We start from the raw sequence: 19,213 nt of genomic DNA, 5'->3' as shown, positions 1-19,213 counted from the left end.
TGGTTGCTGTGACCACCTCTGCTGATCCTGAAGACTCCCGACTGCCATTCCATCGCTGCACAGCCCAGCCCAAGGACCAAGTGTCCACCCACACCTGCCTCAGGGTTACCATGTCTGACCCATCTCCATCTGAGGCAAGTGGCAACCCTCCGGCAGAGAGGCAGAGGGCTGTCAGCTACTGGGGCATTGTGATGCCCCTTTCCCTGCACCATCCTGCGTCGACAAGGAAGGACCGAGTAAGATCTGGGCAGACATCGTGGGTGCCATCAATGCGGAGGAGCTGGCACCACTTGACTACCGACATGTCAATAAGCGCTGGGAAGACTTCAGGTCCAGGACCCTCAACAAGACCCGGTGCTTCCTTGAGGCTGCTGTTGAAGGAGTGAGGCGGCAGGGCCGGTTGACGACTGGAGTGTGCACCTTGGCCTCATGTCTGGCATGCCTCCTGTACAGGTTTCAGTGTGCATGTTTCTGACAGTGCTGCATGTAAATCCATTCAAGACTGACCAACTTCAATGGTGTCTGTGTTGCAATGCGTGATACACACCGGCTTGTAATGAGGTGCACATGTTTGCATACCTGTGTCTGGACTGGGGCATGCGAGAGGTGTGTCACATGGGTGCTAATGTCACCATCATGGACATGCATGGTGTACATGTGCGTGTGTCTGAGTAGTGAGAGTGTGACTGGCCAACTCCATGGATGTATGACACATGAGCATCTCAATGCGTGATTGACTCATGCGGCCCAGTTGTCCCCAAGTGCACTGTGACGGGAGGTCTACATGGCTTGATGCATGACTTTCAGATGATGTGTGTGGATGTGATGTGCATGTACCATGATGCATGTGAGGTTCAGGCCCTCCTCTGATGTGCTTGCAGTGCCTTGTACATGGATGTGAATGTTTGTTGCACATGCAATGCATGATTGGGCATGTGTGTTGCTTGCACGACCTGTGTGTTGGGGGGGTGATAGTTGTGAAGTCTGACAGTGCCACTCATGTGCATTTGCTTTGTTCCAAGCAGACATTTGTTTGGTACACTGATGCGTGTGTTCAATGTCTCCCTAGCCACAGCGTCGACGGAGGAAGAGGGCAGAGGTGGCGCTATGACCTCTCGATTAACATATTTCATGTGATCCAAACACATTTGGTGGTTTCACCACAACCCTACCCCCTGCGACGTTGGCATATGGTTATCAGGATTATTATTTTCTCCTGCAAAATTTACTAGTTAGATGTATGATTATTAGAACTTTTTAGGCATCTGAATAATTCATGATGAAGCATACAAGTTAGAAAAGTCCATGCACCAGATATTTTGAATCTGGATTTTTTTACAATTTAGGTTTTTCAAGCACCATATAGGTGCAAACTCACAGATGTACTCATTATATGTGCTGTTTTCACGTTTTATGTTATGATTTCGATTTTCCTTAAAACCACATTAGCTTAAGGATCAGAATACAATTTATGCTGTTTTGTTCATGACACTAATATATGTTTTTGTCTTGAGTCTAAAAATGTGTTGTATATGCAAGTGTATATAAGAGAACCTTATTTTGCTTCAATACAATCAATTATATTCACGATGCAGCCCCTTATGTGTGTTTTTCTTCCTTGGCAATTTCATGGGTGAGTAACTTTGGGATACATTCCACTAGTACAATCAGAAAGGTTCCCCGATACAACTAAAATGTTTTGCTTCACGCGATGATGCAATTGGGTTGAGCTTTTTAGTTGCAGTACTACTCCATTTGTGTTTTTTTACTTATCATTGCCGAGTCTGCTACTAATCACCACGGGCAAACTGAAATTCTTTTGATGTGGATGAGGCAATTTGTGACAGGGTTGAACCTGTGCTAGACGGTATTGCGAGGCGTACAGGCAGCATTCGTGATGATGTGCAGGCTTCCAATCGGGGGCTTGTAAATCATCACGATGAGGTATGTCGCCTCACCAACTGGCTAGCACAGTTCATCGTTGCGAATGTGCTATGTGTGCTGGCCACTGCTGCGACCCCCTCCTCCTCTTCCACCACTGTGCACTAGTTGTCCTCCCTGCCGTCTTCCGGCCAGATACCACCAGGGCCCCCTGTGGACCTGTCCCAACCACGACAGCCAGTCTGGTGGAGACCACATCCCTGCCACAGTTGGGAGTTGATGGAGGATCATCAGAGGTGATCACCGCAGCAACAGGACCAATGGCAATAGAGGAAGTGTAGGCACCAAGCAGCAGGGCACGTGCATGACAGCCCCAGGGGTTGTCATCATCCCAGAGGCTGTGCCGGAGGCACAAGCACCGGGCTATTCGGTGGCAGCAGGCTCGTTGTAGGAGGCAACAGGACTCGGAGGCCCTCTACATCTCAGGGGCATGTATCGGCCATCGGGCAGGAGGGAAACATGGACCTCAACACAAGGATGCCTTCCGTGTTGCAGCGAATGGACCAGCAAATTGGAGCAGAGATGCAGCGGGCACAGGGGGACGGCTCACCATCGCCAGGGCGGAGAACACTCAGCATCGGGCGGAGAGGCGGGCCGAGTTCCTCGAGGAGGCTCGCAGGGAGTTTGAGAGGAGCACGTTGGAATCTCTGCGGGCCCTCGAGGGGAGAGCAGAGGCTTGCCTCGGGGAAATAGACACAGAGTTTGATGATGTCCTGGCCGAAACTCTGGGAGGAAATGGTGAGTCGTAGGACTAGGTCGCTGCCTTTGTAAATAGTTCATTAGGGTTAGGTTTCCTTTTTTTTATTTTTTATTTTGGAGTTCATGAACTTTGCTCCGCATCTTGTATATAGTTCATTTTTATAGTAGTTGTAGGATGTTCTTGTAACGCTCACCTGATTCCCGTAGAGGCGCCGGTCTTGACTGGGCGTATACCGTATCTTCAAAGGTGATGTGTAACACACGGCTGGCTCTTTGGGCTGGACCTCTGTGCACTGTATGTCTGACTCGAAGGGTAAGATGTCTGCAGATAGAAAATATGGGATTAAGGAACTGGGTTATTGAATGTCTCTCTCTTCTTCCCTTTCTCTTCTCCTGTAGAACCCCAAAGGTTAACGCTCTCACCTTAGGTAAGTGAACGCCGTGCTCTCCATCTGCCTCGGGGCAGGGTGCTGTAACCAGTTTCTTCACTGGATAAGGGGAGCAGGCCTCTTGACTTCAGAGGACTGCTGTCCGTCGTTTACTGCACGAACGGTAAGTTTCGAGTAATTCTAATGTCTTTAAAGTCTTTAGTAATGATGTTTCTTGTTTTGCAGGGTTCCGGCGATGGCGGATGACGGGCTGAAGTGAGTTGAAGATGGAGCCCGTGTGATGAATAGAAGCGCCTGGAAGCACGTAAGTAAGCGCTTGTTGCCTGCTTCACGATGCGCTCTAACTGTCTTTTTATTTTGCAGGTACAAGTTCGGAGCGGCTGCAGGGTGCCGGAATACCCACTGGGTTAGATGTGGAAAGGAGTAATGGCACGTGAGTATTAAAGTTCCCCAATGTCTTTAAACGCACCTTGTTTTGTTTTTCAGATGCGGGATGCAGCGCCGAAGGCCTCCGGAGCGTGCGAAGAGTTGGTAAGCTTTTGTCTTTCAGATGCCGGAATGCAGTGTGAAGACCTCCGGAGCGCACGAAGAGTAGGTAAGCCTTTGTCTTTCAGATGCCGGAATGCAGCGCGAGGCGTTGGTGACAGCCGATGGACCAGGTAAGTGAAGAGCTGTCACTGAAGACCGTAATGCTAACCTGTTCTTTCTTGTCTTTATAGGTGTTGCTGAAGACTGAATTCAGGATGGTAAGCCTTTTTCCTTAGGCCCAGGATCAGATGCAGAAGACACGATGAGCGTTCTGCTGCAGAGGATGCAGAATAACGCAAAGCAAGATTCATCCATCGGGTGTGGTTTAAATAGCCTCCTGTAGTGCTTAGGTGTCTCCGTCCACAGCCACGCCTAGGTAAGAAAAGAGTTCCTGCTTTCCAGAAGAGTTCCAGTGTTCTGAATCTAGGGAGTGGCTCCTGCCCCACCCAATAGGAAAAGTAGTTCCAAACAGAAGAGGATCAGAGGCTCAACTGGCAGGCAAGTAAGCAGCATGGTCTGCTGCAGGTAAGTCCACCCAAGCATTATGAGCCCGGCGCTACCAGCGCTGGGACTGGGCATATTTATGAGCCTGGTGCCACTGGCGCCAGGACTGGGTCCAAAAGGTCCCAATTGGGACTGGTTGGCACTCGGAACCTGGGTTATGGATCTGCTTCCAAGGGAGTAGGGAAAACCCTGACCTTTTGGAAGCAGAGATCATGACAGTACCCCCCTCAAGGCCCCTCCCAAACCGGGCTTCTCCGGGGGTTTTGGCTTGTCAGGAAATGTTCGGTGAAATCTTTTGATTAGGCGAGGAGCGTGGACATATTCAGCAGGTTCCCAGGATCTCTCTTGGGGGCCGTAGCCTTTCCAGTCAATTAGGTAAAATAGTTTAGATTTGGAGATCTTGGAGTCCAGAATGCTTTTGACTTCAAACTCGAGTTCTCCATCAAGTAGGATAGGTTTTGGAGATTTAGTTAGTCGGGTTTGAGGTTGCACGGGTTTTAATAGAGAGACGTGGAAGACCGGATGTATCTTCATGTGCGGGGGCAAGTCCAACTTGACCGCTACTGGGTTTACTATGGTAGTGATGGAATAGGGACCAAGGTATCTTGGGTTGAATGTGCGTGGCCCTTTTAGAGGTAGATATTTGGTGGATAACCAGACTTGATCCCCTACTTGATATTGAGGGGCTTCCTTCCGATGTTGATCTGCTCCTTTCTTGTATTGTTCTTTAGCCCTTTGAAGGTGAGAAACAGCTTCCTTAAAGGCTTGGGTGATTGTAGAATGCAGGTAGTCTACTGCTGGTGTTTCAAGATCTTGGAGGGGATCCAACTCCGAGGTTCGAGGGTGACTGCCGTACAAAAGAAAAAACGGGGTTTTCCCAGTTCCCGAATGGACAGAGTTATTGTAGGCATATTCGGCTATCCAAAGGATGTCTTTCCAAGTTTTTTCAGTTTGTTGCAGCATGCAGCGTAAATACTGTTCCAGAGTTTGATTGGTCCTCTCGGTTTGTCCGTCGGTCTGAGGGTGGTGACTGGTCGATAGTCTCACATCAATTTGAGCCGACCGACAGCAACTTCGCCAAAAATGAGAAATAAATTGACTACCTCGATCCGAAATTAGAACCGAAGGAAAACCGTGCAGTCGGACGATGTTTTCGAGAAATTCTCGGGCCAGAGTTGCTGCTGTTGGCAAGCCTTTGAGCGGAATGAAATGCGCCATCTTGGAGAATAAGTCCACGATTACTAGAATCGTATTGTATCCGGAGCATGGCGGTAGATCGGTGATGAAGTCCATAGAAAGCGTATGCCAAGGGCGAGGTGGGATGTCAATAGGGCGTAAGAGGCCTGCTGGTCTTTCCTTTTGACTCTTGTTTTGGGCGCATACTCCACAGGACATTATAAAGTCTCTGATATCTTTTTTCCAAGACGGCCACCAGAAGTAGCGCTTGATCTTTTCTGAGGTCTTGACTATACCGGGATGACCTTCCATTAAAGAGTCGTGATAACAAGAGATTACTTTTTTCTGTAAATCTGTGCTGGGTAGGTATAATCGTTCTTGGAAATACAATAAGTTGTCCTTTACTGCAAAGTCCTTTCCCTGCAGATGCCAATTCTGTATGTCTGCTGGAGTTACAAGTTGCCTGGCTTTATCCTTAACTTCCTCTATGGATTCTGTGGCGATTACACCCAGAATTCTTTGTTCGGGAATGATTGGTACAGGTTTAGGGTTGACCAAGTGTTCTTCCACTCCCATCCGAGAAAGGGCATCGGCTTTACCGTTCTTTGTACCAGGTCGATAGGTAATTATGAAGTCAAACTCGGCAAAGAATAATGCCCAACGGAGTTGTCTAGAGGATTGGGCTTTTGCGGTCTTCAAATATTGCAGGTTTCGGTGATCCGTAATCACAGTAACGGTGTGTCGGGCCCCCAGCAGATAATGCCGCCAAGCCTTAAAGGCAGACTTGATAGCCAGAAGTTCCTTGTCAGTAATCGTGTAATTGATTTCAGGAGGCGAGAATTTGCGGGACCAAAATGCCACGGGATGCAACTGATTGGTTACCGGGTCCTTTTGTGATAGAACTGCCCCCATGGCAAGGCTTGAAGCATCAGTTTCCACGATGTAGGGGAGTTCGGGGCGAGGGTGTTTTAAGATTGGTGCAGAGATAAATTTAGTCTTCAAATCCTGAAAAGCTTGTTCCGCCTCGGTAGACCATTCAAAACGTTTGTTTTTCTTTAACAAGGCAGTGATGGGCTGGACTATTCGAGAGAATTCGGGGATAAACCTGCGGTAAAAGTTAGCGAAGCCTAACATGCTTTGCACACCTTTTACGGAGGATGGTGATGGCCATTTGAGAACTGCATCGACCTTCTTTGAATCCATACGCACTCCGCCAGGTGATAATATGAATCCCAAGAATTCAACTTCAGTCACGTTGAAAACACATTTTTCCAACTTAGCGAAAAGTTTGTGTTGACGCAATCTTTCGAGGACCATTTTCACGTGTTTCCGATGTTCAGATTCCGATGAAGAATAAACGAGGATGTCGTCAATGTAAACAACAACACACACATCTATGAGCTCTCTGAGGACATCGTTCATAAATATTGAAAGGCGGCCGGGGCATTGCAAAGTCCGAAGGGCATGACCTGATATTCAAATAGCCCATACTTGGTGCGGAAGGCCGTCTTCCATTCATCGCCCTCTTTTACTCGTACCAAGTGATAAGCTCCTCTAAGATCCAGCTTTGTATATATGCATGCTTTTCTGACTTGGTCCAGGAGTTCAGGGATCAAAGGTAACGGATATCTATTCTTAATGGTGATCTGGTTCAGGGAGCGATAATCTATAAAAGTTCTAAGGTCTCCTTCCTTTTTTGGAACGAAGAACAAAGCTGAAGAAGCAGGGGACTTGGAAGGACGAATAAACCCATTTGCCAGGTATTGATCCAGGTATTGTCGAAGGTGAAGGTTCTCAGGCTCGGTGAGGGCATAAATTCTACTACAAGGAGGAGTAGATCCAGGTATCAGGTCTATCTGGCAGTCATAAGACCTATGAGGAGGTAGAGAGTTAGCCTGATCCTTCCGGAAAACATCTTGGTATTCTAGGTATTCGGGAGGTAACTGGGGAGTCTCTGAAGAAATTGCTGCCAGTGCAACACCAGGTGGAGGGTGACAAGTAGAGACACATTCTGGAAAGTGGACCGTTCTTGCTCGCCAATCGATCAGAGGATTGTGTTTCTCTAACCAAGGTATTCCTAGAATAATCTGAAACTGAGGGGCCTTGATCACATCGAACACGATCTTCTCATGGTGTCCATCTTGACTTACTAGCGTCACCTCTTGAGTGGTATGCGTTACTGGCCCGGAGGCTATCTCCGTACCATCCACCGTAGTAATGACGTCCTTTACAGCCTTGGGACAAAGAGTTAGATTCATCCTCAAAACCATTTCATGATCCACATAATTGCCGATGGCACCGCTGTCGACATAAGCTTCAATTGCATGTAATCGATCCGGATTATCAGGGCTAATGAGGACCATAGGTATCACGAAATGCGAGGTCACGGAACTGGTTTTCACGCTCGGCAAGAGGACCTCTATTCTTGTCGGGCGAGGTCGTTTCCCTGCTCAGAGTTTGTAACTTTGGTAACTGCAGCTCCTACTGCCTTCTTGGCAGGTTTCACCGGACAGTCTCGAAGAAAGTGCCCTGAGTTTCCGCAATAGAGGCATAATTGCAACTGTTTTCTCCTTTACCGCTCCTTTTGTGTTAGAGGACCTTTCAGACCCCCTATTTGCATGGGTTCCCCGGAGTCTACTCCTTTGGAAGGAGTTGGCGGTTTGGAAAATACTCGAGCATCAAACTTGGAACGATCGGTCTTCCTGTTCTGCAGTCTGTGATCTATTTGAACGACTAAGTCTATATAGTCCGAACAATCTTGTGGGGGATTCACTACTTGGGCTAACACATCTTTGAGCTCTCCACGTAGACCTCTATAAAACAGCGTAATCCTTTTGTCCTCAGGCCATTGAGTTTCCACTATCAGTCTGTTGAAAGACACAATATAAGCCAAAAGGTCTTGATTTCCTTGTCGCAACGAAAGAAGCTCATTGTCCAAGGCCTGCCCCTGTGAATGTCTTGCAAACAGTTTTTCCATACTGAGCTGAAAAGCTTGAAAATCATGGAGGACCGGATCATCTTGATTTACTAGAGGGATCGACCAGTCTGCCGCATTGCCACTAAGGTACGAAAGCACGAAAGCTACTTTAGCTTAATCAGTTGGAAAGGCTGCTGGCCGGCATAAGAAATGCAACCGGCACTGATTGATAAATACTGCAAACCTCTTTGGGTCACCAGAAAATCGTTCGGGCGGAGCCAGAGGTACATTCCCAGGTAGGTTGATCTGCACTGGATTCATAGAGGATGTAGAAGGAAGATTTCCCCCAGATGCGGGTAACGGGGTCTGTCCGGCTTGTGACTGTAGCAATTGTCTAGCGAGATCATCTGTTCGCTCCTTGGAAATAATCATTTCCCTTCTTAGAGCGTTCGTTTCCTGACGGGCTGCATGCACTTCTGCCCTTAGTTCCCCAAGTAACTGGGCTAGCTGGTCGGTATCAGAGGTTTCCATAGCGCCTGGACGGGAGTTTTGTGGTAGGCTTTGCGTTCTGTAACGCTCACCTGATTCCCGTAGAGGCGCCGGTCTTGACTGGGCGTATACCGTATCTTCAAAGGTGATGTGTAACACACGGCTGGCTCTTTGGGCTGGACCTCTGTGCACTGTATGTCTGACTCGAAGGGTAAGATGTCTGCAGATAGAAAATATGGGATTAAGGAACTGGGTTATTGAATGTCTCTCTCTTCTTCCCTTTCTCTTCTCCTGTAGAACCCCAAAGGTTAACGCTCTCACCTTAGGTAAGTGAACGCCGTGCTCTCCATCTGCCTCGGGGCAGGGTGCTGTAACCAGTTTCTTCACTGGATAAGGGGAGCAGGCCTCTTGACTTCAGAGGACTGCTGTCCGTCGTTTACTGCACGAACGGTAAGTTTCGAGTAATTCTAATGTCTTTAAAGTCTTTAGTAATGATGTTTCTTGTTTTGCAGGGTTCCGGCGATGGCAGATGACGGGCTGAAGTGAGTTGAAGATGGAGCCCGTGTGATGAATAGAAGCGCCTGGAAGCACGTAAGTAAGCGCTTGTTGCCTGCTTCACGATGCGCTCTAACTGTCTTTTTATTTTGCAGGTACAAGTTCGGAGCGGCTGCAGGGTGCCGGAATACCCACTGGGTTAGATGTGGAAAGGAGTAATGGCACGTGAGTATTAAAGTTCCCCAATGTCTTTAAACGCACCTTGTTTTGTTTTTCAGATGCGGGATGCAGCGCCGAAGGCCTCCGGACCGTGCGAAGAGTTGGTAAGCTTTTGTCTTTCAGATGCCGGAATGCAGTGTGAAGACCTCCGGAGCGCACGAAGAGTAGGTAAGCCTTTGTCTTTCAGATGCCGGAATGCAGCGCGAGGCGTTGGTGACAGCCGATGGACCAGGTAAGTGAAGAGCTGTCACTGAAGACCGTAATGCTAACCTGTTCTTTCTTGTCTTTATAGGTGTTGCTGAAGACTGGATTCAGGATGGTAAGCCTTTTTCCTTAGGCCCAGGATCAGATGCAGAAGACACGATGAGCGTTCTGCTGCAGAGGATGCAGAATAACGCAAAGCAAGATTCATCCATCGGGTGTGGTTTAAATAGCCTCCTGTAGTGCTTAGGTGTCTCCTTCCACAGCCACGCCTAGGTAAGAAAAGAGTTCCTGCTTTCCAGAAGAGTTCCAGTGTTCTGAATCTAGGGAGTGGCTCCTGCCCCACCCAACAGGAAAAGTAGTTCCAAACAGAAGAGGATCAGAGGCTCAACTGGCAGGCAAGTAAGCAGCATGGTCTGCTGCAGGTAAGTCCACCCAAGCATTATGAGCCCGGCGCTACCAGCGCTGGGACTGGGCATATTTATGAGCCTGGTGCCACTGGCGCCAGGACTGGGTCCAAAAGGTCCCAATTGGGACTGGTTGGCACTCGGAACCTGGGTTATGGATCTGCTTCCAAGGGAGTAGGGAAAACCCTGAGCTTTTGGAAGCAGAGATCATGACAGTTCTTGTACTTTTTGGGGATCATGGACCCGTGAACTTTGTACATAGTTAGGATCTTGTTTTTCTGGAATTTTTTTTACAATGGAGCAATGGTTTTATTCTGATTTTTATTTGCGTTTACATATGGTACAATGGACATGGACCACAATTTGGATTCTTTCAATTTTCCATCACATTCTTTTTTTCATGGATTTCCATTTCATTTTCATTTTGTATGATCATTATTTCACTGGTTTCATTTTTATGTATTTCATTTGGATTCTGGATATTTAATAGATATTTATGCGTTGGAGTACAAGTGGTGTCTGCTCTCAATGTTTTGGTGCATGTTTCAATGTTCCTTGTCTGTATTACGTGTCCCTGATGTTGAGCAATGTTGTTCATGTGTGTGCAAACATGCATGCATGGGTGAGTTTGTGATTCCCATGCCATGGGGCATGTAATGGGGAGCAGGAACAATGGATGAGTGTTGAGGTGCACTGTGTGGGTGCAGCGTTTGGGGGGATTTTGGTCAACATATGCTTCATGATTGCATGGTGTACAGATGTAGGGGGTGGGGGGACATGAGTTGGGGCCTGCCTGCAGGTTGCCGTCACTGGTGGGGGCGGGATGTGAGTCGGGCCTGGCTTCAGGTTGTCGTCACTGGTGGGGGGGACATGAGTCGGGCCTGCCTGCAGGTTGCCGTCACTGGTGGGGGGCATGAGTCGGGGCTGCCTGCCAGTTGCCCTCACTGGTGGGGGGGACATGAGCCAGGGCCTCTTGCAGGTTGCCGCCACTGGTTGAGGCGGTGGGGACATACGTCAGGGCCTGCCTGTGGGGTGTGGTCACGGGGAATGGGAGGTCCCTTGTGGTGTGGGCTGCCTGCGGGGTATGGTCACGGGTGATGGGGGGTCACTTGTGGTGTGAGCTGCCTGCGGGGTATGGTCATGGGTGGGCTGCCTGCGGGGTATGGTCACAGGTGATGGGGGGTCCCTTGTGGTGTGGGCTGCCTGCTGGGTATGGTCACCGGTGATGGGGGGTTCCTTGTGGTGTGGGCTGTCTGCGGGGTATGGTCCTGGGTGTTGGGGGGGTCCCTTGTGGCGTGGGCTGCCTGCGGGTAATGGTCAGATGTGATGGATGGTCCCTTGTGGCATGGGCTGCCTGTGGGGTATGGTCACGGGTGTTGGGGGGTCCCTTGTGTTGTGGGCTGCCTGCAGGGTATGGTCATGGGTGATGGGGGTCCCATATGGTGTTGGCTGCCTGCTTGTATGGTCACGGCTGTTGGGGTGGTCCCTTGTGGTGTGGGCTGCCTGCGGGGTATGGTCACGGGTGATGGGGAGCCCTTGTGGTGTGGGCTGCCTGCGGGGTATGGTCACGGGTGATGGGGAGCCCTTGTGGTGTGGGCTGCCTGCAGGGTATGGTCAAGGGTCGGCTGCCTGCAGTGGTATGGTCACGGGTGATGGGGGGGTCCCTTGTGGTGTGGGCTGCCTGCGGGGAATGGTCACGGGTGATGGGGCATCCCTTGTGGTGTGGGCTGCCTGCGAGTATGGTCATGGGTGATGGGCGGTCCCTTGTGGTGTGGGCTGCCTGTGGGGTATGGTCACGGTTGGGCTGCCTGCAGGGTATGGTCACGGGTGATGGGGAGGCCCTTGTGGTGTGGGCTGCCAGCGGGGTATGGTCACTGGTGGACTGCCTGCGGCGTATGGTCACAGGAGATGGGGGTTCCTTTGTGGTGTGGGCTGCCTGCGGGGTATAGTCACGGGTGATGGGGGGGTCCCTTGTGGTGTGGGCTGCCTGCGGGGTATGGTCACGGGTGATGGGGGGTCCCTTGTGGTGTGGGCTGCCTGCGGGGTGAGTTCTCAGCTGATGGCAGCACGTGCAGCCCTTTACATGCGATTTGGCTGGCACGAGTGGGGTACACAATTTCGCGGGGGTATGCGCAGCACTTTACACGCGATTTGGCTGGCACGAGTGGGGTACACAATTTCGCGGGGGTATGCGCAGCACTTTACACGCATTTGGCTGGCGCGAACGCAGTACGTGATTTTGCGGGGGTACGCACGGCACTTTACACGCAATTTGGCTGGAGCAAGCAGGGTACGCGATTTCGCGGAGGTACGTGCAGCCCTTTCCACGTGATTTGGCTGGTGCGAGCGGGGTACGCTCCGAATTTTTCACACGATTACGATGCAGGGGGGCTGACGGTGGGCCAAGGATGGCGCGGGGCCTTGCGCCGTATTGGCCATTTAACTGGCTTTTTCCTGCGTACCTGGCGGTGTTGGGGGCGTTACTGGTGCTACTTGCTGTTCATTGTGCCATGGCTACTGATGCGTCAGGAAATCCATGAATACGCCTGCCACGCAATTGCTGGTTTGCGCCCTGGCTGGCGCACGCGTGGCGCACACTGCTTCTCTGCACGCAGTGCTTGCGCTGCTTCTGCGCTGGATTCTATTGATCGGGCCCAAGATCTTTTCCATAGTGTGCTTTCTCTGCCTCTTTATCTCTCTCTTTCCTGGCATGCTGTATACTCCCTGCTCTCCACTACGTGAAGACCTTTAAACGCGAAGGTAGCACATATATTCACCATATGTCTGAGTCCAGGTTCTAGTCCAGATACCTTTACAGCCATTGGTTTTTTTTATACTTTATAAACTATTTACCGTTTTAAAATGTGTAAAACTGCCAGTTAGAAAATTGATTAAGTGAAAGTAAGTTCGTGGAAACGGTGTTTACGGGACTCCAAGACAAGCCTAAGAATCATCAAGTATTAATAACTATAGAGCAATGGACATAATGCGCTTGTTGTCTTCTCTAGGACATGCAGGCTGGAGGAACCACTGAATGATGGGGTCTACTGAGTGGAGGAGCACAGCTGTGCAGCTGTTGGGGGCACAATGTTATGCTGCTCTATACCGTGAATGGTATGATGTGTTTACTGTGTTCATTTTGATTTTGTGGGTTGTGGTCTGTAAAATTCATACAGTTCCAGGAGCATTCAGTGTTCCCCACTACCAACTTTCTTGAATGTACTGTACACCCAACATGAAACGTGCCCTTCCATCTTATATTGGGAGGAAAAGGAGGGGTAGACAGGAGTAGTTTCTAGCTTCCCTCCCAATGCTGCTAGAACTGTAGCTTTTTATTGAGTGTAATTCGATCAGCTGGTCAAGGGAAAAACTCGCATTACATCAAAAGAAACAAGCTAACACTATTGTACAAAACCATAAAACAAATACCGTGAGAATATGGTGGAAGCAGCAAAGCTTTGTTTGCCCGACCACTGACAAAGGACGTAGTGCTAGTTACTAGAAACGTGGACTCTGAATCGGCAAATATGAATGGGGAGGGACGGGGCAAAGGTGAGCATGTCCAAGCGCACACAGGTTTGCAGCTGATTCGGTGCGAGAGAGGCGGAGGGACGTGGGAAGACTCAGTGAATGACAGAGGGCATGGCATATTCCGTCTCGGCAGCCAGCACGAGGGTGCTACAGTGATACGAGCCAGTGCGGCTGTATTGAAGTTAGAAGTAAGTATACGATTTACATGCTAAACTGAGCTGAGTTGCTGCTTTTTCTTCGTAATATCACACGAACACTTCTTTTTGCTGTAGCTTGAGTCTTCAGCCGTGCAGTTTTATAGATGTACGCACGCCTCTGTAGTGCTTTGACCCGAGAATACTTGGTCAAAGGGCAGCTTGCTGGTCGAGAAACCAGTCCTCAGCTCTTGGTTTGAATGAGTGGATAGATACATTGATGAATAGACTGAGGGATGATGAATGCAACAATCACTAATCGGCAGAATCCCCTCAGAGTGCCCTATTAACTGAGAAATCGGGCGCAGAGTATGTAGAATGGGTGATTTTTTTGTAACGGCCATAAATCCTATTCCTCTTGTCCCCATCATCAGCCCCCATACACCTACCTATCCCAGCTCCTCTGCTATCCTACATTACCCCCTAGATCCCCCCTTTATCCAGCGCTCCGTTGCTCCCCTGCTCGGTGCGCGCTTTTAAAATCCTACATGATCCCTCCCCTTTGCGGAGGTAATGCCATTTCTCATGGCACACTGATTCCCGTGAGTGCTCCAGTGCCCCTTCACACAATTGGCACTGGAAAGCACTGGCAAGCCGCACACACACGGACGTTTATGAACCACAATGCGAGACCGAACGTTCTTACTAGAGCACAACTTCACATCTAAAAACAATAATGAACAGGCTTTAAGACAAGTTAGAACCAAGTCGAGAGAGAAAAGGACTGAAAGTCAAACCTTTGCGATATGAGCAGATTCTTCTGGAAAGGGAGCTAGGAAAGAAAATACTTGCTTTCATGTATCGTGTTTACTAGGTGTCTGGAAAAGACAAACATGCAGAACTTTATTTAAATTGCCGGTGATACGAATTATAATTAATGACAAAAGTACCTTATGCCAAAATTCTGCTGATTTGCGCATTTTATTGTTCATTTTATATAGTTATGGGTCTTGTTTATTTGGAGCACTCAAGAGCAACTGATATGAGAGCAACATATAGTACATTTTCTGAAATGCGTCCTGAAAAGTATTTTGAAGATTTGAGTGCTGGGTGCACTGGGGGGTAGGTTTGTGAATTTACTAAAGGATCCGTTTACCTTACGAGAGGTCACACAATCTGTTACTATGTTGCAGTGATTATTCTGAATGGACAGTGTTCCGTGTAACCCTTTGCAATAAGTACACTCGGTCATCTGCACCAGGTGCCAAATGCAGCGAGATAATAGAGCGAGGCAAATGTGCAGTAGGACACTTTACAGTTTAGGAGCAGGTAGTGTGGTGCAAACGAGAAAGCACTAAGGTGACTGGAGTAGCCAGTCAGCCAAATTACTTTATTTTGGATATGAATATCCATAAAAAGCAGCAACAATCACAATTCATAGAAGACATATTTAAAAAACAATTTAAAAAAATCATAGTTTAAATAGTTTGGACGACAGTGTTCACAAAATTACATGAAACTTAACACATTCAAATTCCAGAACAAAAGAACAAAGTCTAAGTATACACCAACTACTGTTCTAAGCGGTCCAAACTGTCATTAATAAAACCTGTCTGGGTCAGCTAATTACCCATCCATATAACACAGTTATAAAGTGTGAAAAGTGCAAAGCAGCTAAATAAGAATATGGCCGAAGGCCAGCAAAGGCCACACATAAAATAACTTCTGAATAAAAGGTGGCAATATTAGCCAAAATGTACTAGAAATGAAGTTAATTTGCTTATCTAAACTATAGAGGATACACATTAAGATATCAGCCTGCATCAACAAAACCATGTCTTCAATATTACACTTCTTCCTTTAATTTCTTATCTCGTATTTTCCAGGCTCTATTTATAAAAAAGGACAATGCCAAAACCGCAATTGGGGATTCCATGTTTAATAAAAAAAAGTACAATGCCAGACAGTACTGAGTAAATCTGTTATCTTTAAAAGCAGACACAAATAGCCTTATTCTCAGTAATATATACGCAGGGCAAAAGAAAAAAACATGTACCATACCCTACACTTCTGCTTGGCACATAGGACATCTTTCCTTAATACTCTGTCCTGATCTCTTGGGTAGGATGTTGCACAAAGGAAGACAAAACGGCCTCTCGTAATAGGACACCTTTTGAGATTTACTGTTTGACCAAACCAAGTAGTCTTTTATAGAATCTGTAGCTGAGATCATGATTCACTTATTGGTTCGTTTCGAAATGACTAGGGTCTCCCTTGTGTCTCTTACCAAATATTTCAATCTCTCTTTGAGATCACAATTCTTCAATTTGGCAAGTAAAATTGGGCTGTTAAAAGAGGTAATAGCATTAATACTTCCTAGCATATATTTGATATTGGAAAGCCATTTGATGTTCTCCACTAACAGATTTGACAAAATGTGGTGAGTCAATGCAACATTAGGGTTCGATCATACTCTAATCAATAATAGAATGGATTCCAAACTGAAGTAGCTTTGTGACCATCTTTCCCCAAAATACATTTGTGGAGAGAGAGGGAGAGGCACACACCCTTGGGCTGAAGAAAAAAAACACACACACACACACACACACACACACACACACACACACACACACACACACACACACACACACACACACACACACACACACACACACACACACACACACACACACACACACACACACACACACACACACACACACACACACACACACACACACACACACACACACACACACACACACACACACACACACACACACACACACACACACACACACACACACACACACACACACACACACACACACACACACACACACACACACACACACACACACCCCCCCCCCCCCCCCCCCCCCCCCCACCCCCCCTCCCTCTTATTAATAGAAGGATACATTCTGTTTTATCCTGCCACCATGGGTAGGGGATGTAGGCAGGGTCTTACACATTTTTGTATGATCTTCCATGGGCTTGCCTACCAGTCCACCCCACATTGAGCTCCTTCTTCTTTGAGATATGCCCTCCTGGTCCATCTAATGCTCTGTGTCAATTTGTTTGGTTTTATATACCACAATCCTAGCTATGATGTAACTGAAACTGAAAGTTGTATTGTACGGAGATACAAAAGGTAGAGTACAATAATATCGATACATTTAGATGTACATACGGCTACAGACCATATGCTGCAGCCTTAGGAGCCCAGGCAGCACACAGCAAACCCATACGTAAGTTCATGACATCACCCTGCTTTCTTTGTATGCACTATTGGGTAGAGTCACAGCATCCACTAGGTGTGATACCACCAATCTCCCTCCCCAACAGAAGCCAACCATGCTGAAGCCCATGCTCTGAGAAGGCAGGTCATTTTAAGGGAACTCCAAAATTCTCAGTCTGTGGAAGAAGAAACAAATTAGTGCATATGTTTAGAAAGGCAATGCTTTGCACCATACATGATCGTTGTTTCGAAGCTTCTCCATTGGTATATAACAAACATTGCTTACGTGAATGCGTTTCTAGCTATTCTGTCTTTTTCCCCTCGCAGCCAGACCAATACCTGATTCGTGAGAGACCACTGAACAACTGTGAAACATGGTTTTAAACTCTGCAATCCAGGCTGCAATCGACCTCACAGCCGGTGCAGCAGGTAAGGCTGCTGGGGTGGTTGCAACTTACCTAGTGGCGCATTTGCTGGATTTAAACACGAGTCAGGTCATAATCATTTGTGTAGTTTCCCACATATGAAGGACAGCAGCAGTTTGGTGTTAATTAATGTTTATACAATAGCGTTTGCAACAGCTTGATTACTTTTACAAGCTCAAGATAGATCGACACCGAGTCACTTTATAAACATGGGGACGGGGCATTAAGAATTAAGGCATCATACTGTTGGTTGCCAACTTTTCACACGAGTTTCAGACCTGGCTTAACCCTCTCAGGCTGCTCTTTGAGGGTCTGTTGCTCTGCTTTCTTCTGCAATGTACTTTTGAAATAGAACCGTTCTGTGCTTTAATGTCCACTCTGCCTGCCCATAATCACCTATATATTTCTGATCCACCTTTCCTGCTGCTAAACATTCTACTGTTTACTCTCCTGCATTATACATGTATTATACTTCCATTTCCTCTGGAAAGTCCCGCACAGATCCCCACGTGTGTACAAAACATCATAGATGGTGACTGTAGGTTTATTTTCTACTGGTTAAAAATAAAACAAATCTCAAATTTTTGTTCTGGTAAGTTGCTATGTATTCACTGCAAAGAGTTGTTGCTCAGAGGAAAAACGTAAAGGCACTACACTCTAAAAGTCCACACCTGCTTGGCAATACTCATACTACCCCCAAAACACTTGCCCGTAACCATTTATTAGAAAGTAGAGCTTTCTTTAAGTAAACTATGTTGCATCTGGGAGGGAAGCCAAATTCCTCTTATACACATTATAGGGACCAGAACGTTGGGGGCTGCCATTGACAAGGGATCAACAGACAACTCAAAAGTCAAGGGTGTAAGATACATTAATAAACAACATACATGCTCAGGGATGAGGTTGAATCGATTTTATTGTGCTGAACCAATTTAATGCAAACAAATCACATTTTCTAGAGGGCTGTAGTCTGTCACTCGTTCCCTCTTTTTCCTAGCCCTCACCAGTTGGCAGTGAAAATGTCACTCAGTCTTTTGGGATTTAAATGCTCCAGTAATTATTTCCTGGCTCTTCAGGTTGGATGGGCGGCTTGCATAGACGTTTTTAGGTGTCATTCTATTCTTGATGTGGACCTCTGGTGTGCTGGGTAGTCTGAACAATATCTAGGCATTACTCTTTTTTCACCTTAGCAAAGATCTCTGAGGACCCTGGGATTATAGTCGCAACCCGTTGGTGCTAGTCGCAGCCCCTGCAGCAGTCTCTCTCAGCACTTTGGTCTCAACCATACAGTTAGCTTGTTCCCTTTGTCGTGGGCATATCTCCCTTTTCCTCGTAATTGATCTCTTCCTTTCCTTCCTCACATATCACAAGCCTCCTCTCCTCTTCTATCTCTTGCCATGCTCTGCACCTCCTATCCTTCACTTTTGGCTTCTCTCCTCTCAACGTACTCCGAACTCTACTTGTTGTGACCACTGTTTTTCTTTCAATTGGAACTTCTTACCACCACCACCTTATGGTAATCTTTACCCTCCCTGTCTTCTGTTTGTCAGGTCTTGTCTCCACCTCCTCCTATAACACTTCTTGACCTTCAATCCTCATCCTTGATTGTTCTCTCTGCATCCTGACAACTCCTCTTATACTCCTTCACCTCTTACTCCTTAGTTTTCTCTTCCTTTTGATAGCTCTTCTTACCCTCAATCACTTCCTATCCCCTCTTGTTAGTCTCCACCACTGCCCTTTTCTCTCCTGTTACTTCATCTCTGTGTCTAGTCTCCTTTAAGCACCCACATTCAATTCCTCTGTTCGTGGATAGGATGGCTCCTTTAAGGATTGCCCTCCTGATTCTAAATCTTTGGTTTGCGTTAGCTTCCTTGCAGTGAACTGCTGTCCACAAATTCCAGTCGGACATGCTCAGAGGTA

The 19,213-nt window shown here is 47.6% G+C and overlaps 1 protein-coding gene across 2 annotated transcripts in view; it reads left to right on the top strand.

Annotated features, from left to right (window-relative positions):
* Positions 1–19,213, top strand: part of LOC138528424 (mitochondrial ornithine transporter 1-like) — a 1,212,095-nt gene that overhangs the window by 468,607 nt on the left and 724,275 nt on the right. Inside the window, exons 1-2 of one of the 2 annotated variants that reach the window (XM_069640044.1) lie at positions 13,489–13,684; positions 17,196–17,297. In XM_069640044.1, the coding sequence (XP_069496145.1) occupies positions 17,243–17,297 (55 nt within the window). In that variant the 5' untranslated portion in view covers positions 13,489–13,684; positions 17,196–17,242. Of the gene's footprint in view, positions 1–13,488; positions 13,685–17,195; positions 17,298–19,213 lie in introns of those variants that run through there. The other variant, XM_069640045.1, reaches the window with a different exon arrangement.

Source organism: Ambystoma mexicanum, chromosome 7q (assembly GCF_040938575.1).
Source record: "Ambystoma mexicanum isolate Mex_15411 chromosome 7q, UKY_AmexF1_1, whole genome shotgun sequence".
Classification (NCBI taxonomy): domain Eukaryota; kingdom Metazoa; phylum Chordata; class Amphibia; order Caudata; family Ambystomatidae; genus Ambystoma; species Ambystoma mexicanum.
This window is presented reverse-complemented; position numbering and strand designations above follow the sequence as displayed.